The 24,252-nt window shown below is 43.5% G+C and overlaps 1 protein-coding gene across 1 annotated transcript; it reads left to right on the forward strand.

The window, feature by feature from the left end:
• Positions 1-177: 177 nt before the first annotated feature.
• LOC107119035 (chromosome unknown open reading frame, human C1orf146) lies at positions 178-21,793 on the forward strand. The gene is made up of 5 exons (XM_015421458.1): positions 178-246; positions 9,453-9,546; positions 12,487-12,655; positions 18,280-18,358; positions 21,659-21,793. Exons 1-5 carry the CDS (start codon positions 178-180, stop codon positions 21,791-21,793), a joined length of 546 nt encoding a protein of 181 aa, XP_015276944.1.
• Positions 21,794-24,252: the final 2,459 nt, after the last annotated feature.

Genomic DNA, 24,252 nt, shown 5'->3' on the forward strand with positions numbered 1-24,252 from the left:
CTGTTGTCCACTGAAATAAAACATGCAATACAATAAAATCTCTCTTAGGTTACTATTGTTTAAAAGATGTGAACAATATTTTTACAATCTTTCCACCAACACTAGGTAGCATTCCTTGAGCATTTTCAGAAGATGGTGGCTGGGGTTTAATATTGCAGATGATAATAGTGTGTCAAAATGGCTGAAAGTGATGGGCAAGAAAAGGCACAATGGATTACAACAGTAATCATGAGTTCCTCTCTTCAGGTACTGTATATTACAACTATGTAATGTTATTCTAGCCACCCTTTAAAAAAATTTAGTTAAAAAAAAAATGGGAACTGTGAATCCCAAAAGCACCCAAAAGCACCACTTGGCAAATTTAGCTCCACCAAGGAGGGTTATTTGGAAATTCCAGCATAGAAGATGCAATAATTTGTATGTCTAGAGAATCAAGGCTTAAGCATCAGCTCTGAAACTTTCTTTGAATGTCAGTTCTGTGGAGTAATAGTGGAAGGAGTCAAAGTTACCTCTAAGCTGCGCTAGGGGTGCTGGTGCATGATTTTAGCCTCAGCCTACCAGTTAATGGATGGGGCACCTCCTTCAGGGGCCCATTTTATTTATTATGTATTTATTTATTTATTTATTATTTCCTATTTATAACCCGCCTTTCCTGCACAGGCAGGCTCAAGGCGGCGTACAACAGGTTAAAATGCAATAAAGCACAGATGCATAAGTGCAATACTATAAAATTCATGTAACAAACAATATACATACAAAGTGCAATTAAGTGCAGATGGCGATTGCTGTATGGTGGTCCAATGTAGCTAAACCAGTATCCATAGCTATTCTTAGTGCCAATAACATGAGGGCCGTAGCAGTTCAGTTTTTAATAGCATAGTCCTCAGTCCTCCTAATCGAAGGCCTGGTGGAAGATCTCCGTTTTACAGGCCCTGCAGAACTGTAAGAGGTCCCGCAAGGGCCCTGATGTCTTCCGGGAGCTCATTCCACCAGTGTGGAGCCGCCACTGAGAAGGCGATTCTCCGGTGGTCCTGGGAGTGGGGCAGTCCTTACTCTTGGGAATAGGCTCCTCCCTCTGGAACAGGATCAGTTTCCTCAGATCAATCCAGGAAGGGGAGGGGCCTGTCCCCTAGGAACATCCCAGTCTTACCGGCCCTGCTGCTTGAGCAGGACGTGTTTCACAGGCGCTCTGTAGAGCGCAGCAATCCAAGAATGAGAAGAAGAGAGGGAGAAGGGAGAGACCCTCCCTCTTCATTATTTTGAGCTGCAGTCGGTGGCAAACCGCAAATGAAGCCGATGGCACTGGGAGATCCCCAGCAGCCAAGGCTGTGTACGTAAAGCATGTACCTGCAATTTGCTTGCATTATAAGGCCATTCCATTAGGGAAACATATTTGCTTTTGCAAATCATTAAGGGAACATAGCTTTTGCAAATAGGAGAGCCAGAGATAAGAAATAGAGTCTTTGCGGAACACACAAGATTGCATGACCATATTAGGCGTCGTTAGGCCCGTTACGAGGAATTGCTGAACTCTGCTTGTTATTCTGTCATGAAGAAAGTTAACACCTGGCTGATAACAGGAAAATATCGGCCTTCCCACAAGGGACATGTGATAAGCTAAGGATGTTTGTGGTTTTGCAAAAGAACACATTGCTTCAGGCTTCATGGTCAATGTCTGTGATAATTTTGCATGCCAATTCTAAGAAATGATTTTTTCCCCATACTCTGTTGAAAAACTATTTAAGTCGGCTCAAACCTGCATTCGGGGTACACACCCTGTTTTGAAAGTGCCCTGAGAGGTGCTTTTGGCTGTACCGCGTGCTTAATAGTGGTAGGGTTGTACATACAGCGGGGGACTTCAGCGCTGCTCTGGTAGTGCGTGTGCGCCGCAACCACATCACCCGGAAGTGATGCAACCACGCCGGGCACGCTGGGGGTGGGGCCACAATCATCTGAGGGAAAACCATAGAGTTTTCCCTCGGATGACCGCAGCCCCGTGCCCAACGCGACTGCGTCACTTCTGGGTGACGTGCTGACACCGGGCATGTTGCTTGCTTTGGGGGTGGGGTTCCCACCAGGGCCTGATCCACCGGCAGTGGGTAACAGGCCTCTGGGGCGGGGTTTTCCCCGCCCCCCGGGGGGGCTTGGCAAGCCTAGGCGTTATCCCCCACTGTGGTTCCTTGGCCCCACCCCCAAACCTCCAGAATTGATGCTTATAAAGTGTTTTAAATTCTATTGTATTTATTGAAACGGCATCACCCGCCCTGAGCCCATCAATGGGATGGGTGGGATACAAAGGCGGGAAATAAATAAATAAATAATTTCCCAGCTGAGAGTTCGCAACCCCAAGATTCGCAGAGGTACCCAGGAGTCCAGCCAGACTTTTACGGCACCCCAGCCTCACCCTCTTTCACAAGCAAAGCCACAGAAGCCAAGCTGTTCTAGCTTCCGTCAAGGCTGGGGGAGTACATACACGCCTCACCCCCCCACCAGTGTTCCCTCTAAGCTGAGTTAGTGTGAGCTAGCTCACAGCTCTTTAGCCTCCGGCTCACACATTTCTGTCTTCGCTCAGGAAAGATGGCTCCAAAGCAAACTAATTTATGCCGTAGCTGGATCTCTGGCTCACAACTTTAATGCCAGGAGCTCACACAGTAGAATTTTTGCTCACAAGACTCCACAGCTTAGAGGGAACATTGCCCCCCACCCCCACAGGGTCCATACCTTCACCACTGAGCACAACGGAAGGAATCTGGTTGCAGGTGCAAGGGCCGTGCGAAGTGTCCGTGAACTGCGAATCGAACAGCGTCACCTGCAGAGCGGAGGCAGAGAATGTCAGTGTTGCATCAGGAGGAAACAGGGCTGCCAATCTCCAGGTGGGGCCTGGAGACCTCCCAGAATCACAATCGAGCCCCAGATGGCGGATGTAGGGTTGCCAACCTACAGGTGTGACCTGGAGAGATCCTGGAATTAAAGCTGATTTCCAGACTGCAGAGATCAGTTCCCCTGGAGGAAATGGGTGCTTTGGAGGGCGGAGTTTATGGCACTGCACACGGCTGAGGCCCCTCCCCTCCCCATCTGGACTGTTAATTTATTGGATTATTACGATGATTTTATGCAGATTGCATTTTACCTGTTTTAAGATTGTAAATCGCCCAGAGCCTGCTTCCAGGGTGGGCGATTCATACATTTATTAAAATAAAATTTTAAAAACACCCACCCGCCCCAGGCGGTGACCTACAGGGCCTATTCCAATTATACAAGAAAAAATAAGTTGCCAGCAGAAGTGGTTGTAAAATTTACAAAGCAACGTCTCAGAGATCAGATCTTAAAGGTGACATCAACGACACCCCTGAAAATTGGAGATCAGTTGATAAGAATTCTAAAAGATGTTCCATTTGAAATAAGATTGAAAAGAAAAGAATATAAAGGACTGACCAGATTCCTACAAAACCATCAAAAAAAACTACAAATGGCTGGTGCCTGAAGGACTGACTTTCAAGTTTAAGGAAAAGAGCGAAAAGATTGACTCTATCTTTAAGGCTCAAGACTTTCTAGAAAGGCACGCCAGCAAAGAAGAAGAGGCAGAACTGGCCAAGTGGATGACAGAACTGAATGTGGAAGACAGTAGCTCGGAGGGAGAGCTGAAGGACGAGGAACCCAAAGGAGCGACTGCCTTGAAGTATAATCTGAGAGACAAGAGAAGCAAAGACCCCAGACTCTAGAAACTTTTCTAATTTTTGGATTACACTTTGAAAAAGAAACTAACTCCCAGAAGGACACTACTAACATACTAATTGCCTGGTTAACAGAGATGGAAGAAGAAAAGAACGCCGGTCTACAGAAGCAGTGATTGACTCTAATTCTTAACATGAAAAGATTAATATACTAATATATTAACACCACTCACTCTTTTCTTTACCCATCTATATACCCTTCCCCTTTCTTGACCTTAAGCGAAATATCTCTCCTCTTTAGGAGGGGGAATAAAGCTATTAATAAAAAAAAAAGAATTTCCTCCAGACTTAAGGAAGATGATGATTTTGACCCAGAACGTCTGGTGGAGTCTGGCCAGATGGTGTACATACTGGCAGTACCACAAGCAGTGATGCCAGCCCAGACCTGGATGGCCCAGGCTGGACCACACTTGTCAGATCTCAGAAGTTAAGCAGGGTCGGTCCTGGTTAGTACTGGGAGACAACCAAGGAAATCCAGGGTTGCTAGGCTGAGGCAGGCAAGGGCAAGCCTCTAACTGCCTGCAGCCTTTTATAGCTTAAAAAACAACAACAACAACAAAACCTAACCATCAGATTCCCCCCCCCCCAAGTTTTATTCCCTGATACCAGAGGCTACTAAGAGACCCAAGATCCCAATGGTGGACGAACCTGGGACTAACTTGACCTCCTACTCATTTCTCCCTATGGATGCAGATAGGTTGCCCAAGACCCAGCGATAGGGGATTTCAGCAAGCCTTATGCAAAGACTTCGAAGTCTCAGCCTGCTCCATCAGGATGTCAACAGCAGGCTTGGTGTTTGCCAGGGTGGTACAATCTTGGGCATTGAGACTAGCCTCAGCTGATAGTGGAGTCCCACAAGAACTTAAAGACAAACTTAAGAAGGTACTTCTCTGGACATCCTGCAGTAGTTAACTAGAGCCATGGCATGCAGTGTAGCAGCCAGAAAGAACATGTGGCTTAGAATTGGGATGGGGACTCTGCAGCGCAAGCTAAAGCAGTTCCCTTCAGGGCATGAACCTTTTCGGAGAGGGACTTGACAGATATCTAACTGAAAATAAAGACGTGTTCTATGTTCAAAAAACAAAACAAACAAACAAACAAAAAACTTGTCAGTCCTGTTGTGACTCCAAAAGGATATTATGCCCAGAGCCAAAGAAGAATAAGGATGCCAGGAAACTCTTGCATCAGGACTAGAACGTTCAGGATGAAAAGTCGGAATTCTATTCTGGCAGATGTTCAAGCAAAGGATTTCCTGGCATCCATCAATCTATAGGAGGACCATTTACACATGGCTCACTGCAGGTTCCTATGCTTTGTGTATGATGGGAAGCACTTCAGTACCAGTGTTGCCTTTCTGCCCGAAGTCATTCCCAAGAGGGTTCAACAAGTTTATGGTAGCCATTGTAACATATCTGAGACTTCAGGGAGTGTTGCTGTCTCCATCTCTAGGTGACATCCTTGTCAAGGCCCCTTCTTACCAGCAAAGTGGGGAAGCATCAGAGATGGTGGTGAATTATTATTATTATTATTATTTTGAGACAGAGACCATGCCTTCATGGTCAACATGGAGAAGGGTACACCTGGGGGTGCAGATAGGCACTTGGGAGAGATAATACAACATACACCTTCTGACATTGACAGGCTGGAAAAATGCAAGATAGAGGGTATGACACTGGCCAAGCTACTGAGCATGGTGGTGTCAAACCATGAAGTACTTCAGTGGTCAAGGCTCCATGCCAGGCCTCTACAGACATTTTCCCTTACCTTACCAGGATGTGGTTGTCAGTTAGGGCTACAAGCTGGTACAGTTGCCAAAAAAACTTCAGCATCAGTGCAGTGGTGGCTGGAACCCTTTTTGTTTCCAATGGGGATCCCCAATCTGAAATCTAGAGGGAATGGTGATGACCACAGACGCAAGTCTGCCAGGGTGAGAACCCACTCTCAAGGGACAATGACACAAGGGATTCACTGAGTATAAAAGTTTTAGAACTCAGAGCCACCAAGCTGGGGCTCTTAGAATTCTACAAGATACTAACAGGTCATCACGTTCTAGTCCAGACAGACAATATGACAACAAAGGCATAAGGAACCAGATTTCGGACTTTACACACAGAAGTGAGCGACCTGATCAGATGGGCGGAGATCCAGCTACAGTCATTGAAGGTGGTCCATGTGGCAGGCCAGGATAGTGCATTGACGGACTGGTTGAGTATATATGATTAGACCAGTCCATATGGATACTCTGCAAGTTGGGTTTCAACACGTCTGCAAAAGGTACAGGATGATGGAAATTGATTTCTTTATCACAGACAAGAATAATTAATTTATGTGTTTCATATCCAGAGTTTAAAACCAGCGGGTAACAGGAACCGATGTTCTGAACTGCGACTGACCACAGGGATGACTGCACACATTCCAACTGACTTAATTGCTTCATAAGGTAATTCAGAAGCTGTTGGAACAAGATGCTCTGAACTGCGACTGACCACAGGGATGACTGTACACGTTCCAACTGACTTGTTTTACAAGGTAATTCAAAAGCTTTTGGAACAGAAGGCGGAATTGGGTTGATACCATGCTTTTTGCCACCAAGAGCTTAATTCCAGGATCTGAAGAGATTGTTGACCGTGGACCCATGGTGCCTACCACTGGGAAAGGACTTATTGACACTAGGATTGGCACAACATCCTCTCCCAGCTCTCCTAACCTAACAGCCTGGAGGTCGAGTGGAAACAGCTAGAAGAGTTGATTTACCCTGACAGGGTGACAGACACCATATTAGTTTTCTAGGAAGAGCTTCACAAATAGGGTGAATAACACAACCTGGTGAGTCCTTCACTCTTGGTGTTCAGAACATGATTGGGAACCATTAAAAGCATCAGAGACATCTTAGCTTTCTCCAAGATGGTTTGGATAGAGGGCTAAGCATGAGTACATTAAAGTGACAGGTGGCAGCCATATTGGCAGTGATGGGGGCTAGGAAGAGAGGTCCCTTCAATTGCCATCCACTCATTAAGAGATTCCTAAAGGGTTAAGACGCTGAACTGCAGGCTGTGGAAGGTCAGTAGTTCTGCAGTTCGAGACCCGGGTGCCGCAAGACGGGGTGAGCTCCTGTCTCTAGTTCCAGCTCCTGCCAACCTAGCAGTTCGAAAGCAAGAAATTGCAAGTAGATAAATAGGTACCACTTCGGGGGGAAGGTAACAGCATTCCGTGCACCTTGGTGTTTAGTCATGCCGGCCACATGACCACGGAAATATCTTCGGACAGCGCTGGCTCTTCGGCTTAGAAACAGAGATGAGCACCGCAACCCTAGAGTCGGATTCGACTGGCTTTCGAGCAAGGGAACCTTTACCCTTAAAGGGTTACTACATGGTCAAACCCACCACAAGTGCAGAGGTTTCTAACTTGGAACCTACATAGGGTCCTGAGAGCATTGTGTAGAAAACCTTTAAACCCATGGAGTCTCAAGGAATTAACATTCAAGACCTTGTAGTAGCAGACATAATATTAACTAGGCAAGCATCTGAACTGAGGACCCTGTCAGTTGACAGGGAACTTCATGTCTTCCACAATGATAGGGCGATGTTATGTTCGGATAAAGCCTTCGTTCCCAAGGTTAAACCAGTTCCTTCGCAAGTCAGAGATCATTGTCTTACCTTCCTTTGTCCCAATTATAGGCATGACAAGGAAAGGGAATGGCATTGCCTAGATATATGTAGGGTATTCAGTTTTTACATTGACAGGCCAAGTAGTGGCATGATTCAGATACCCTATTTGTTTCCTTTAGGATATTTTCCTTAGGTCAACTGGTATTGCCTTTTACCTTGAGTAAGCGGTTTTAGGGGTGACATCATTGTTGCATGCAAGGCTCGGGGGCTGAATCCACCCAAAGGTGTTGCGGCATATTCTCTGTGGGGGGCTGCTACGTCAGCAGCTTGCAGATCATTTCCCATCCTTGGAGACGGTAGGTACGGTGGCCACCTGGAAGTCTGTGCACTCTATAGAGTAGAGTGCTATAGAGTAGAGAAGCTGACCTTGGCTGTGGCAGCCTTTCTTTGGGGTGTGCTGCAGCACACTATAACCAGAAGATGGATTTCCCACCCCGCGGCACACTGCTATGTTATGTCCCAAGAGTAAGGACTGCCCCATTCCCAGGACCACCGGAGAATGGAAGATTTGTATTCACTTACCGTGAAGCTTCCTTCTCGGTGGTCCGGGATTGGGGCAGTCCTACCCAGCCAGTTTTGGGGGGCAGCTTCTAGAGGTTATTTTGGAGGAACATTTATGAAGTTTCTCTGAGACACTAAATTGAATGAGAGAGTGACAGAAGGTTTCAACCTTGGTCTACACCCACTGGAGGGGCATAAAGTTACAAGGCTGGTTGCCCCGAAAATTGAGTTTCACTATGGTGGGGAGAAGTGTTTCCCCCCCCTTCCTTAGTGTGATGTTAGGGGATGCACGCTTGGGGACGACTGGGATGTTCCCAAAGGACAGGCCCCTCCCCTTCCTGGATTGAGCTGAGAAAACCGACCCTGTTCCAGAGGAAGGAGCCTATTCCCAAGAGTAAGGATTGCCCCATTCCCGGACCACCGAGAAGGAAGCTTCACGGTAAGTGAATACAAATCTTCCATTTTGCGACCCTTGCCTCAGTGCTCTTTGGGAGACATTTGGGGAAAGGCAGTCCCTCAGGTAGGCAGGCCCCTGACCATATAGGGCTTTAAAGAACAAAACCAGCATCTTGAAGTGAATCCAGTATGCTGTTATCAGCCAGTGCAATGCCTTCAGCACAGGCCAGATGTGCTGTCATATAGAGAGACCCATCAGCAGCCTGGCTGCTGCATTTTGCACTAACTGCAGCTTCTGGATTTGGGACAAGGGCAGTCCCATGTAGAGAGCATTGCAGTAGATCAATCTCGAGGTGACCATAGCATGGATCACCGTTGCCAGGTCATTGCGTTCGAGGAAAGGAACCAACTGCCTAATCAGCCGTAGATAGTAAAAGGCTGCCAATCTTTGATCACTGTGCCTGTTGCAATCAGCAGTAGCCTTGATGTGCCATAAAGCAGTAGAAAGAAGATGGAAGGATAAAATTCAGCAACCTTTTCTTGAAGATGGATTTTTTGCAACTAGGCAACACTGTGTTCCATGGTATACCAAGCTTACCATGGAGCACCCTAGATATAGAGGATAGTACTTGATGTACAAGGTTGCATGTTTCATAGCAGCATCACTTTTAGAGGGTGACAAAAAATTATAAAATTTGGAATAATGTGGATAATTTTTTTCTCCCTCTTCCATAATACTAAAACTTAGTATAACTTAAATTGCTTTAAACTAGGTTTGGGACCAACAGAAGAAAGTATTTCTTCATACAACGCATAATTAACCTGTGAAATTTACCTCCTGAAAGATATATGATGGGTACAAAATTTGTTTGCTTTAAAAAGAAGTAGATAAATTCATGAATGGCTCTATTAACATTAATTATACCTGATATTTGAATGAAATCTCCATGTAAAGAGTCATATGTTTTGGGACACAAACAATAGCAAATGGTAGACAGTTGCTGGAAATGGGTATTGGTCTGACCTAGCAATTTCTGTGTTCCTGTTTTAATTGTGTACATAATTAAAACTTCCTTTGAATATGTCAGCATTTTCCAATTGAAATATTGCCTCAAGGACAGAAGGGTAATGTAATGTTTCATTATACACTTAGGGTCATGAAATTTCAGCATCTCTTAAAAACCAACAACATCGAATTCGTTATTCAGATTCAGTGGAAATTGGATCAATTATTTTCTCCCTTTCAGGTACAGTACATTAAACAATAAGTATTAAAATTATTGGAAATGTGTTAGCACAGCATCAGAGCCACAAGGCTACCACAGAAACTACAATAATTTTTGTTGGGAACCATGGCAGTTAGAGGTAAATGGTGGATAGTTAATCTCTGTGATTTTAAAGAATCCTTTAATAGCTTGATTTGGTGAATATTTTCAAGGCTGGGTTGAGTATGCTAAATAATCTATAAGAACATAAGAACATAAGAGATGCCAATGTTGGATCAGGCCAATGGCCCATCCAGTCCAACCCTCTGTATCACACAGTGGCCAGAAATACCAGTGCCATCAGGAGGTCCACCAGTGGGGCCAGGACATTAGAAGCCATCCCACTGTTGATCCCCCCCAAGCACCAAGATGACAAAGCATCACTTGCCCCAGAGTCCCTATCTCTACCTTGTGGCTAATAGCCACTGATGGACCTCTGCTCCATATGCTTATCTACTTCCCTTTTGAAGCCGTCCATGCTTGTAGCCGCCACCACTTCCTGTGGCAGTGAATTCCAAGTGTTAATCACTCTTTGGGTGAAGAAGTACTTCCTTTTATCCGTTCTAACCCGACCGCTCAGCAATTTCATGGAGTGCCCACGAGTTCTTGTATTGTGAGAAAGGGAGAAAAGTACCTCTTTCTCTACCTGCTCTTTCCCATGCATAATCTTATAAACCTCAATCATGTCACCCCTCAGTGCAGTTCAAATAGAGAACCATGGCTTGCATGATATGCATAGCATTCCTGTTTGGCTTTTTGCTGTTATTTCCTTTAACATTCTGTACAGCCAAAAAGTTAATAGGGTCTACAATCCCCTTTGTGAGACAGAAAACGGGATGTGTCTATAAAATATTTATACTCTGGTATGATTTATATATTTGTTTTAAAAAATTCTACCCTGCCTTTCTGCCCCATCAGGGTCACCAAGGCAGTGGGATTACCATTATCAGTAACATAACATTCTCCTGGATTTCTAAGAGCAAAGCAGAATAGTGTACTCTGGGGATTTCATTGCAATTCTGGTGAGAGGTGCTAGGTTTGTGTATTAGGAAGGTCAATGGCTAGCAATGTTCCCTCTAATTTCCCCCCTGACTGAGCAGAGCAGTTCACATCCTGAGCAGAATATAACTGCTATAACCTTAAAATGGGCAATGCAAGACCCTGCGCAGCTCCAGATTGCTGCTGAGTAGTGCTTCCAGTGTTAATGAGCTGCCACTCACATGCACAGCTTAGAGGCAACACTGACTAGCCCATCATTAAATAGTAGACGATTCAGAGCAGGGGTCATTTCGTAGAAAAAGAGCTAGGGGGACTCATTAGCATAACTCATTAGCATATGCCACACACCCTGCCATCACCGGAAGTGTGTCATAAGGCCACACACCCTGCCATCACCGGAAGTGTGTCATAAGGCCACACCCACCACTCAGTTATGAGCCCTGGCGAGGAAGCCCCGCGAAGGCCCCCCCTGCCCCTCGCCCCCAATGGTCCTGGCCGCTGGCGACCTTGCAGCTCCACTGCTGAGCCCCATGAGGGGCCCGGCGGCGGACCTGCAAGGCCGGCGGGAGTGCGAGGAAGTCCCGCGAAGGCCCTCCACCCCTAATGGTCCCAGCCGCCGCCGCCTTGCAGCTCCACTGCTGAGCCCCATCAGGGGCCCGGCGGTGGACCTGCAAGGCCAGCGGGAGTGCGAGGAAGCCCCGCCAAGGCCCTCCCTGACCCCAGGCAGGCAGGGGTGGGGAGAGGCGGGGAGGAAGCAACTTACCCTCCCTCTTCTCCTGCCTCCTCCTGGCTGAATGAGGGCTGGAAGCGGGGTGGCTGGAAGCAGGGGGCAGGGCTTCATCATGTGCCCCGCCCCCCGTACCTCACCCGGGGGAACGGTGATCTCCCGCGATTCCCCCCGAATCGACCTCTGATTCAGAGACTTTAACTTCTGCAATATGTGGTGGCCTGTTTGTTGTCAGTGGACATTACATTAGTCCTGAAGCTCATTCACTAGCAGTCCAGCTATAAGTGCTGGTACATACCTTTGAAGCTCTTTATGACTTGGGGCCCACATACCTGAAGGACTGTCTCTGAGAATATCACAGAATCATAGAATCACAGAGTCGAAAGGGGCCATACGGGCCATCTAGTCCAACCCCCTGCTCAATGCAGGATCAGCCTAGAGCATCCCTGACAAGTGTTTCTCCAGCCACTGCTTAAAGATTGCCATGTGCAATAGTGTTCCTCACAACAGGGTCTCTGAGTAGTGCCCTCTCATGAGAATAAGATCCACTATCGTCTCCAGCCTTTTTGTTGCTTCCCTGCACTCCCAGGAGGAGTGTGGCATGAGGCTTTCCAGTGAGGCTATAAAACAGAGCTATTCAAGAGAGCTTGTGGGGCAGCTTGAAGGTCATCGATGTGGGCCCTGGCTTATTTGTATCATGATGCCTTTGAATGATTTTAATAGATAAGTATTTTTGTATATTTGCTGTTGACCCCCATCTTGGGGACTTGAGAATATCAACAGAAAGGCAGGGTGCAGCTAAACAGGGTCAGCCATCATTTGTATTTGGATGGGGGACCACCAAGGAAAACCATGCAGAGAAAGGCAATGGAAATGCAGTTGCAATGCAGAGGAAGGCAATGGCAAACCACCTCTGCTTATCTCTCGCCTTGAAATCCCATGAGGGGATGCCATAAATCAATTGCAATTTGATGGCATATTATTATTGTTGTTATTATTACCCTAAATAAAGAAAGAATGGAATTTCAGCAGAGTATCTATATCCTTTAACAGTATGTTTGGCAACCCCCCCCCCCCCCGGGTGGCTTCTGAGCTGTTTGGAACGAATTCTTTTTCATGAGTTAGTATATTTATTTTGTGTACTTTATTTATATTTATTAGCAGTTAACATAATGACAACCTTTCTTCTTGCCCAGGTGTTGCATTTTTATTGGCTGATGTTCAAGATTTGTTTCTCACAAACAGAGAACCATTCTTTGACAAAATAAAGAAGTTCATGACGATTCACAGGAATGGATTTTTGTTGTTGTCAGCTGCCCTTCATGGATCAAAAGAATGGGATGTAATGTTCAGAATTCAGCAGAGGTATGAAATAAATAAACCATTAGTAGTTTCTTTTATTACTAAAGGAAAATAGGGGTAATGAAGTTCAGCATTTGCCCAGAATAGGCAGATCTTAACAAGATTTTATTCTAGCATAAGCATTTGTGGACACTAGACTTGAGCTCTCCATTTGCATGGGGGGGGGAATAGCAGGCTGAAGTTGAAGATGGAATTCAGGAAGTACAGAGTGAAAAATAATTTCCAAATATAATCCCAATGTAATCTAGGAAGACCATTCGTAAGAGCAATATTTGCCCTTCTCTAGTTTTACCAAGCTTATTAACACACGTCAAGCCTGACAATTCCCAGGTTTTACTAACACAGTTTAATACCTAAAAACACTAAGGACATCTCAAGACCTTGTTTAGCTCCATCATCCCACAAGAAATTGATTTTGCTAATTTCATTGGAAACTAGCCAGAGCATTATAGCATTGTAAATTTAGCCTATTGACATACTGTCCTATGCAAGAAAGTGATGTTTCTTGAACAGTATGATGCTGCAAAATTAGCTTGATAATATGGTGCTGTTCTGGAAATGTAACAATTTAACAATCCCAAAGTACAAGTATAGTTTAGCTTTTTACTTTTAAAAAATCAAAGAACTGGTAGGAAATGTTACTCATGTTGAGTGCTGCCTGTTTAAATGCTACTTAATTCCAGGTGCGTATGCTTGAGATTGCAACATGGATTTAATTGATTTAAAAATGAGATACGGTTTCTAATGGTCCATGCGGGTAAATCCTCAATTAGGGAGTTACCATTCCAGATAATCTGATTATATAAATAAGATCAGGACTCCAGATAACCACAGACTGAGTCTAATACACACACACACACTGGTTATAATTTATACAGTACATTGGTGTCCATGATGCTTTACCATTAACAAAAAAAGACAAGTACCAGCCCCAAGGAGACTGTAATTAAAATTTCAATAGTGGAGGAAAACCTAAGGGTGAAGCAGGAAGGAAGCAGCAAGTATAACGATGGTTAGATGTCTACATATGCTTATGTATTATTATTAAATTATTCATTTGTGTGCAAGAAGCTGTCTTACAATGAGTCAGACCATTAGTCTATCAAGGTCAGTACTTTCTGTTCTGATTGGCAGCAGATCTCCAGGGTTTCAAGCAGAGATCTTTTGCATCACCTACTACTTGATTCTTTTAATTGGAGATGTCAGGGATTCAACCTGGGGCCTTGTGCATGCAAAGCAGATGTTCTACCCCTGAGCCACACACATTTCTTATCAAATATCATTTGCTCAAACAAGGCTGCTGACTTACAGTTACAGTAACAACAGTATAGTAAAGCCTATACAAAATTGTCAACAACAAGCAAATCCTAGCAGATAGCTTAAAAAAGCAGAAAACACAGCCCCCCCCCCCCCCGTCTTTTCCTGGCACCTAAATGCCAAGCAATAATGCAAGCCCCCAGTGAACCCTGTAAGGGAGAGTGTTTCAAAGTTATGTTGTCCCCACTGAGAAGGCACTATCCCCACCATATGGCTCACCTCAGATGGTGGGAGAACAGAGAGAAGGGCCACTGGAGATCATCTCAGGGACCTGACAGAATAAATTTGGGGCTTGCTTCATCCAGTAAAGAACTCTGGAACGTTTCAAGGGAAAGAACAGAGAAATAGATGTACACTTATTCAGGGCATTAGGGAGAATGGACAGAATCCAAAATACATATGTGCCTATATTAGAAATACTAACAGCAAAGTTGGCCAGATCTGAGGATACTTAAATCTGGTAACTGGAACAGTGAGCAGGCAAGACAGATCTTTCTACAAACCTGAAAATCACCCAAGTTTGCAGAAAAATGTGAAACATATGAGTTTAAAAAACCTAAAGATGATAAAAAGAGCTCCTGTAGCTTTAAAGAACAAATTCCCCCAGTGGCCATTGCTAGGCAACCACAGATTCCAGGCTTGGTTCTCCTAGTAAAATGTGGGGGAGGGGGCAGGGCCCTTTCCAGGCCTATTTTAACCTTTGAGGGAGGACTCATTGGGGCCAGGCCTAGTGTTGGAAGCTCCAAATTGGGAAATTCCTGGGGATTTTGTGGTGGAGTCTGAAGAGGAAAGGGTTTGGGGGTAGGAGAGGCCTCATCCAAATATAATGCCATAGAGTACACCCTCCAAAGCAGTCATTTTCTCTAAGGGGCTGTTATGTATTAGGTCTGGAACATTCCAGGACTATCTATTAGAGACTGGCTGAGCTTAGAGCTCTTGAGCAATAGCCCACCAGGACTCTGGAAGTGACCAGTGAGAAACTAATGTTATATAAACAGCCTATTGTTGGGAGTTGGGTGTTTTTGGGTGTTGTTTTTGCATGCTATTTAAACAGTTTTTCAGTCTTGTTCCTGAAATCCCTTAATAAAGTCAAGCTGTTCACTGCAATGCATCTTGAACCCAGTATTTAATAGGGACAGATCTCTATCACCTGGAGTTCAGTTGTAATTCTGGGAGAACCTGGAGGTTGGAAGCCCTAGGCCTGTAGGCTTGCCAGTCCCCAGGTGGGGGTGGGGGATCCCCTGCTTTTTTGGGCTCCTGCCTGCTACCTTGGGGAAAACCCCACCCCCAAACAGCCTTCCTGAGCGATGTTGATTATGCGATGACATAACTTCCAGAAATGATGTCAACATGTCAGCGACATGGGGAGTGATGCTCCACTTTTGGGGCAAAACTCTATGGTCTGTAGGTATTTAAAAAATAGATACTGAGAAAACAGTTGCAAGAGTCTGGCCCACAAATTAAGGTAGTCAACAAGACTTACAAAAAAAATGTTTTCTATATATTGCTGCCAATAAACACTACATAACAATAATGAAGAAATTCCATCAAATCATAAGAAAATCCTTGTATAAGAATAAATCAACGTCATCTCCAGATTTTATAACAATGTTTCAAAAACCAGATCTTCCTCAGGAAATATTCTATACAGTGGTACTAGAGCTTTCAAGCTCATGGTGATATAGTGCTATCACAGAACCAGGAATGATATAATGCATTTAATAGTAGGACGCTGATCTCAAAGACACACCTGGGATCCATAAGAAACTGAGTAGCACACTTGCAGCCTGAATAGCTTTGAGATCTGTGTCCTCAGCCAGAGTTTTCCTCAGCAGAGGCTGCCAGGAGTGGGAGGAGAGGGACCGCTTAAGACAGAGGAGCAGATAAAGGTAGGTTGGCTCAGAAGGAGACAGGGTTACCAGCTTCAGGTTAGGAAATACCTGGAGATTTGGAGGTTAGAGTCTTGGGATGGTGGGGATTGAGGGGGAGAGGGACCTCAGAAGGGTATAATGCCATAGACTCCACCCTCCAAAGCAGTCATTTCCTCCAGGGGAACTAGGCTTGCCAGCCTCCAGGTGAGGAATGGAGATCACCTGGAATTGCAACTGCTCTCCAGAGGACAAGTTCTCTTGGAGAAAATAGCTGCTTTGGAAGTGGAATCGATGGCCTTATACCCTGGTGAGGTTGCTTCCCTCCCTAAACCTTGCCTCCCAAGGCTCCATCCCCATTCAAGAATTTCCCAACCTGGAGCTGGCAACCCTAAGGGGGAACTGATCTCTATAGTTGGGAGATCTCTTGTGATTCCAGAAGATCGCCAGTCCCCACCTGGAAGCTGGCAACCCTAGAAGGAAGTAGGAAAGAGGGAGAAACTATGGGGGCTTTCAGGAAAGGGGAACAGGAAATAGTGGGGGAGTGGGAAATCAGATACCTCCCGCAAGTCCTTGTAGGTTCCCACTTATCTGCTCTAATTGTCTTAGTGATTATATCAGTGTATATTCTTGGCCCTGATAATCACACAGAAGAGTCTGTAGATTAGAACAGACATTAAATTCCACACTAAATAACGTAAATAAGATCAATAATAGTTGGAGATAAGGAAGTACCATGGCCTCAGAGAAAGCAGCAGAAACAAGATCTGAGCAACACTTCTGGGAGTTTTTGGCTCTTGTAATTCAGTGTGTTGCTTTTGAACAGAGAGGACCTAGGCCTATGGGTTCTTGTTGTGCCTTCTATGGTGATTGTGGGTATGGGGGGGAGGGTACCTAACCCTTGTACCTCTGCAAGGTTTTTTTTAGGGGGCAGGCTGGTTACACTAAGGCTACGCTTGCCAGAAAGCAGTGGAGAAGTGCTTTTAACCCTATGTAATGTTGAAAAGGATGAAGCATGCCAAGTCATTCTAGGTCAAAGGATATTTATTACAAGTCTATCTCTGTTTTCATCTGTAAAATATTGGAGAAAAAGACACTCCTTCCTGAGATCTTAGATAGCCATGGCTGGTCATTGTAGACAGGATGGACCAATAGTAGGGCAGCATGAGGTATCTTCATGTGTGCAGTATATCCAAAAGATAGAATCTGCAAGAATCTGCATCTCCTTTCCTATACATCAAGCCCCATTCATTTCTGCTACTGGCATAATTTGATAACTGTTATCTGATTTCTGTCACAGTAAAGTAAATTATTACAATCAAACAGTAAAACAATATGTTTTTTTAAAAAAACATTTTCCACTGGTCTCCAGTGATGCCAGAAGATTCCAGGAATCTTGTATACAGCTCATCAGAGCTAATTGTGGGCACACAGAGACAGCAGACCAGCAGCAGTTTATTTTCCTCTCTGCATCAAATGAGTGACTATTCTAATGGCATGTTTGATTTCCAGATACCTAAAACCAGAATCAGCTTAGTTAATAGTTTTGGCACATTGCCAATTGCTGCAGCATATGAGAGTGAAATAGATGGCTATTTTTGATGGGCGTTGGTCTTCTGTTAACTTTAATAAGAAGCTTTTTGATGATCCTTCTTAGCCTTTCTGCTGTCATTCACTACATTTTAGCAAATAGGACAGTCCTTTTAGATAAAATGAGTGCCTATGCAGGTGAAACCAGCAGGCAAATCATAGTATTGGATCTAGCAGAAGACCCACTGAGCTCTGTGCAGGTATCTCTGTATCTCCAAGCAGCCATTTTTGAGCCTGGGAAAGTTTATTCTCAAGGTCTCAGGACCCTTGTGGACTAGTGGACTTCTTAGTTACGAAGGAGGAGGGAGGGAGTAAAATCACTCCCTTCTTCCTTATCTGTCACTCATTCCCACCCTTTCCCACAAAGTAAACTTGTTTGCACTTCTGTTGAACTATAATTGTCAGTTTCGCTTAAGCGCTGAAGGTGGTAAATGCCGATTTTTTTTTTCAGGGTCAAGAGACAGAAATGCTCAGTTATGAGTATGGGGTACAGGAGGGGGCCAGGACTTAATCAAAGCATTTGCGCTCCTTAGTTGTGCTTTCCCTTCCTCCATGGCCTCTGTTGGCTTCCACCAGCATCCCTGAGTTCACAAAATCCCAAATGCTATATCAAGATTACATTTTAAAAATGTACACCTTGAGCTCGCCTTTGCAGGGAGGGCGAGATATAAATGGAATCAATACATAAAATAAACTGGGAAGATAATTTTTTATATTTTCTTGGTGCCAGATGTGAAATTTATGTGGGCAGGCAGTTATACTTTTACATAATGCTAGAACTTAGGACAATGCTATAAAAGTGTAAATACTGTATTTAGTATGACCTACATTTATGATAACTCTGTTCTTCAGATTCCTGGGCAGCAATTTACGAATAATCCCCGTCCACAATACTGCTGAAGCTGTTAAACTTATGCTGACTGTTGCAAAGGTAAACAGGAATGTATTTTATTACCTGATAATTAGTATAAACAAAAATCTTCTGACATGTCTTCAAACAAGTAGTTTCTGCTTTCAGTATTTCTTGACTATTGCTGTGTAGGTAACTTCACCAAGGTACTACCCTATAGCATCATCACTTTGAGCTTTTGGTGCAGCTTAGCCTCTTAACTGAATCCCTGCAGCATCGTTCACTGTTCTCCCAATTTTTCTTCACATTTTTGCTGTGTTTTTTCAGACTGCCTTTTACAGTGGTCTGAAACCATATTGGAAAAACTTTAAAAACAAAACAAAATAGGAAACACCTGGCAAACAATGCTCTGTGAGTGAAAGGGAGTGGAAAAACTGATGCAGCTAAGAAGCCAAGCTGCAGCACAAACTTGGTGTGGAAAAGCCATATATCTAATTGCAAAGTGGCTGGCCCCCAAGCAAATAATGAAGACAGCAAAACTGGGCCAACCACAGGCAAGACCACTGGTCTATTAAGATCAGTATTGCCTACTCAGACTGGCAGTGGATCGCCAAGGTCTCAGGCAGAGAGGTCTTTCGCATCACCTATTGCCAGATCCTTTGACTGGTGATGCTGGGGATTGAACTGGGAGCTTCTACAGAGCCACATAGCAGATGTGAAAACCCTTTACCTGAGGGTCTGGACAGAGCTGCTACCTGTCAGAATAGGCAATACTGATTTTGATAGGCCAAGGATCTGAATTAATATAAGCACGTTCATCAATGTTTTTTTAATACTTATTTTATTTGTTTGGGGCGATCCCTCAGGAATACAGAAAATTTTTAGTTTTTAAGACATCCTCTAAAATTCTACTCCAAGAACTGAGGAGGTTAATTGTTCCTGGAATGCTGAGTCTCTTTAAGGAGAAGAGGGCTAGATACAATGAGGAATGGGGAAAGTAGTCCCAAAGAGTTTATAGTATCTTGGAGAGAGAATTTTGGGTTGGAAATGGGAGAGAATTTCTCAGTCATTTATCCTCCCCCTTCTTCAAGTAATTCCTTGCTATAGAAGTACATAAGTGGATGTTGGTAGATGAATGACATGTAGGACATAAGGTTTTAAGTGAGGTCAACAACACTAAATACTTCTGCAGAGGTTATTTAGGATATACACATTAAAAAGCAGTAGATATTTTGGTTGCTCCAGTGGAAAGCATGTGACATCAAGGTCAGGAGGCAGGGGGGGGGGGAGTCAGTTATGACCTCATTAGTCTCTAGGCCAAGACTATACTAAGCAGACAAGAGGGCTGAGAACAGGAAACTCTAACTTAGCACCAGGAGGTATACTCTAGCAAAGAATAATTCAAGGGTCAGAGAAATCCTCTCTACCACCCAGGGACCTTACCTCACCCTCTTGCTTCTATTCTCAGTGTGCGCGCAAAGAGAGGAAGAGGCATGGCTTGCTCTCTACACATATACACTAGCAGGAGGCCCTTTAAAAAGGCAGCAGCACCCCCCCCCCCCAAAAAAGGTGGCTCTATAGTGACCCATGATGTGGACCACTGTTCTATTCCATAGAGCTGGTCTTGTGAGAAAAGTAAAATTAAGCCAGTGAACCATACTCCTTAAAAACAGATATATCATTGCAAATCCATGATAACCTTAGATCACATTCACAAAGTGGACTTGCAGCATTAAGCTTGATACCTTCCAAAAGCTTACTAGCTACCTGAAGTCATGTGGAGACTTTCTGAGCAATGCTAACAGCATTTGTCCCTGTTCTTCTGTCCCTCCTTAGGTATTGTTCCAAATGGTTATTGTAGATTAACAGGTTTCTGGCCAAGCAGTTTACAGGGCTGCTTATGTAATTTGGGAAGATGACATTCCATCATTGATATTAGAAATTATATGGAATGATATTAGAAATAATATTGTTCATATAAGCAACTACACAGTCATTTCCTTCAGTATATGTACATTAACTGGCTATAGTGGTTGGCTATGAAATGCTGTGGTGGAGTCATTAAGTCACTGCACAATGAGAATTAACTTGGAATACACTTTTACTAGCTGAGTCACTAAAGTATTATATAAAAACAATTGTTTATAACAAGTAGACAATTGCTGCATTTCAAAACATTCTACATACTTTATATTGGTTCTGCACTGAGGAAATAAGGTGTGTGTGTCTCCTTCTGCATTATCCAATGTAACAGTTTGTGTGTGGTGTTGACAAGAGGTTAGCCTCTATTTAGAATGATGCCTGAAATTATTACTGAACAATACCACATGAAGTTGTCTGGCTGTTAACACTGAAAACAATCCAACGTTAGTTATATATAATTCTTGGTCAATTACTTTCAGTGGGACTAAGTTACTACTAAGTTTAGCTAGATTGTGCCCTGTTCCTTACAACTACAGATCTGCCAGATGGAGTAATAGCCTGCCAGCTTTGCATGTTTAAAAGTCACATTGGGGGACTGTGAATTGGCTGTGAAATCAGGGGCCATGCTAGGAAATGGGATGTGTCCTGTTTGTCTTTCTTTTGTGTTGCTTCTGGAGAAAATATTAGTAATATTTTCAAGACATTATTTGAAACTACAATTGCTAAAACTATTTCAAAACGGGGTAATTCCCAATTTTATGAGTCTGAAAGAAAAAAATAAATCCAGGCTGTATAACCATTAGGGGTGTGCAAAAAAAAAAAGGCATTATTTTTAGGTATATTGAACCCGAAAAATATCAGTATTTCCTGATATTCCTGAATCCCAATCAGTGTTCCCTCTAAGCTGAGTTAGTGTGAGCTAGCTCACAGTTTTTTAGCCTCCGGCTCACACATTTTTGTCTTAGCTCAGGAAGCATGGCTCCAGAGCAAACTAATTTATGCAGTACCCAAATCACTCGCCCACAACTTTAATGCCAGTCGCTCACAAAGTAGAATTTTTGCTCGCAAGACTCTACAGCTTAGAGGGAGCATTGCTCCCAATATCGGTATGGTATTGAGATTCGGGAAATAATCAGAAAACCTGAATTTATTCAGCTCCAGTTCAAGACTGTTCTTGACTGAGTAAATGAAAAGACTCTCAATTCAGTAATTAGGAGGGAATGTCAAAAGCAGAACACCTGCTTTGCATGTGAGTTGTCCCAGAGTCTCTCCCTGGCATCCCTGTTTAAAAGAATCCTGAGACCTCTTCTCTCTCTCTCTCTCTGCTGGGGACACCAGAGAGCCACTGCCTGACAGCACAGACAATGCTGAGCTAAATCAATGAATGTTCTATTTATGTAATTAACATATAATGTAAATTATTAATATAATTTGTCGTATTTCTTTTCCCCTCAAAAGACCACATCAAAACCACACGTGGACAGCGTTCGCTATAGAATGCTAATGGCAAAAACACAGATTGTAGAACAAAGCCCGGTTTGGAAAATGCTTCATCAGAGCCAACTTGATTGTAGCTTATTAAACACTAGTTAAAGTTTTATTCAAAACTTTGCTCTTATTTATTTGCAACATAATATCTTAATTTCATGCTTTAAAAAAATGCACTGCAAAGGAGTCCAGAATGTTTCCTGCATAAAAACCAAAGACACATTAGAGTTCATTTAAAGTTTTGTCTTTTGGCATTTAAGAATATGAACACTGAATACTGAGTATATTTAAGCTCTGAGTGGAAACTGGCATCCAAATAGTCTCAGAAGTAACATTATGTGAGAACGTTCATTATTCAAGTGTACAGAAGAGCAACATGTACATGATTACCATGATGCAGTTTATAGTGAACTAGTTGTTTACCCAGCTGTATTTCAATTTCTCTAAGAATGATTTTGTTGTTGTTGGCATTTCCCTCATGAATGGAAATAAACATCTCTTGTATTCAAGGGCTATCCTTTTCAATCAGTGTTACCTACCAGCCTCTACATTAAGGCTGTGTCAGGAGAGGGCTGAAGTTAATCCCACTCTGGGTTGATGTTGATGGATGCAGCGGTTATTCTGTGGAATGTGTTGGGGGTATCTTGTTTACTCCTTGTCTATTCTTGGATTTTACAGTTCTGTTTTCACTTCATATTCTGTTGTTTGCCTGTAATGCGTTTTTTATCTTTGCTGTTTTGTTGCATATCTTTCAGTAAAAAAAAAAAAAAGGCTGTGTCAGGGATGTGTTGGAACACACGCATCTCCGGGAATGACCAGGCAATTTTGCAGAGAGAAATTTACCTGTATCCAATATCAATTCACATTCAGGTTCTACTCAAGGGGATGACCCGGTTCTCCCTTGCTGGAAGGTGTAAGTTGTTAAAGCTGTCCAGCATGTGATACGGCATTGCTGTATGTCATGCTGTTTTATATCACGGGCCCATTCCCAAAGCACTCTCAGGTGATCCATTCCAATTTTTATACTACAGCTCCAGAAAGGCAGGAGCCAAACCATTACACATTTGAGTTCAGTTCTGGTTCAAATTCAGCTGTATTTTTTAACCGTGTCCAGTAACTGGACTGCTTTAAATACATTTCATGAAGAATATTCTCACATTATTTGCCTGCAAAGTAAGTCTGTAAAATGAGTTGGGAGCTCAATTTGAAATGTGAGGTGGGAGTGGAAACATTTAGCAGTTCTAACTTGATTATTTTATGAATCACTTGGTTATGTTGCCTGAGACCAGGTAGCTGGGTCAAAAATGTTCCACTCTGGCCGCTATTAAAAGAAGATTTTCCTTCCAGGATAGAATCAAAGCTTATTGCTTACTTTATTTTTTTTAAAGCTTTGTTTACCATTTCTTGGTGTATAAACTAGTTATTGAACTATATGGAATATCAACAACATTACAGTTCATTTTCTTCCCTAGGTCTTCGTCTTTATTAACATTACTTTGCTTATACTGAACACAATTTTGAAAATAAAAACCCCTATGCTTCTGCATGTATCTGCAAACATAAAAACAAAACAAAAAAACCCTCCACCCTAAACATTAATATAGAGTTACACTGTTTTAGAAGGAAAGTCTCAGACACAGACCAAAAGTAAAGACTAAACTTTAGGCCTAGCCATCCAAGGGAGGCTTTCGGCAAAACAACAAAGCAATTAATTTATTAAACAGCTTAAAACAGCTAAACATGATCTTACCCCATCCTTTCCTCTCCCTCCTCACAGCTGCCATTCCTTTTTAAAACATCACCTCCTATGGCTCTTTTTGTTCAAGAAGCCTCACTAACTTAGCAAAAATGGGAAACAATTTACCCTCTTTAGATACAGTAAAATGGTGGCAAGAAGGAAGTGCAGTGCCAAGGATATACAAGAGGCTTTCAGAACCCTCTACCCTGAGGCCTTTTTACTGGCCAACAGCTTGTGAGGAGGGAAGCTTCTGTTGCAGCACCAGGAGGACTGCCAGTCCTAGGTTCTGCCAACCAGTCTCTTCTGCTCCTCCTCTTTTCAAATGGCTCGCTAGGAAATAAATTGTCTCCAAATATAGCTGTAGCAGAGATATGCCTGTACCACCCATCAGGAGAATCAATAGCCAGGCACTCAGGAGATTCTTTTATTTTGTATTGATTCCCACTGTTTGTGTTTAAGGGTTCTTGTTCAAAGTTCAGTTCCAGTTCACTGAAAGAAACTCTCTGAACCAGTTACTGAGTATTGTTCCATCTCCCTGCTAGAACGTATTTATACTGGCAGCACAGACACATCCTTGTTTCTGGTCCCCTTCACCATATTTGGGTGCATGCATAACTGCATGGTTACTGTGCTTGAGGACAGGAAATAACTCAATTTATACCAGTTCCTGCTGTTGCCTTTTCCTTTAAATTATCTGGGAAACTATACCTCACAAATGGGAGGACCCATGAAACCCCTGCCCAGCCACCTGCTGTCCTGTGGCTCACATGGTGGTGGCTCCTGCTCCTCCTGTCCACCATTGCCACTGATGGAAGGGGGCATTCCT

The sequence above is a fragment of the Gekko japonicus genome, unplaced genomic scaffold (genome assembly GCF_001447785.1).
Source record: "Gekko japonicus isolate JY-2015 unplaced genomic scaffold, Gekko_japonicus_V1.1 scaffold911, whole genome shotgun sequence".
NCBI lineage: Eukaryota > Metazoa > Chordata > Lepidosauria > Squamata > Gekkonidae > Gekko > Gekko japonicus.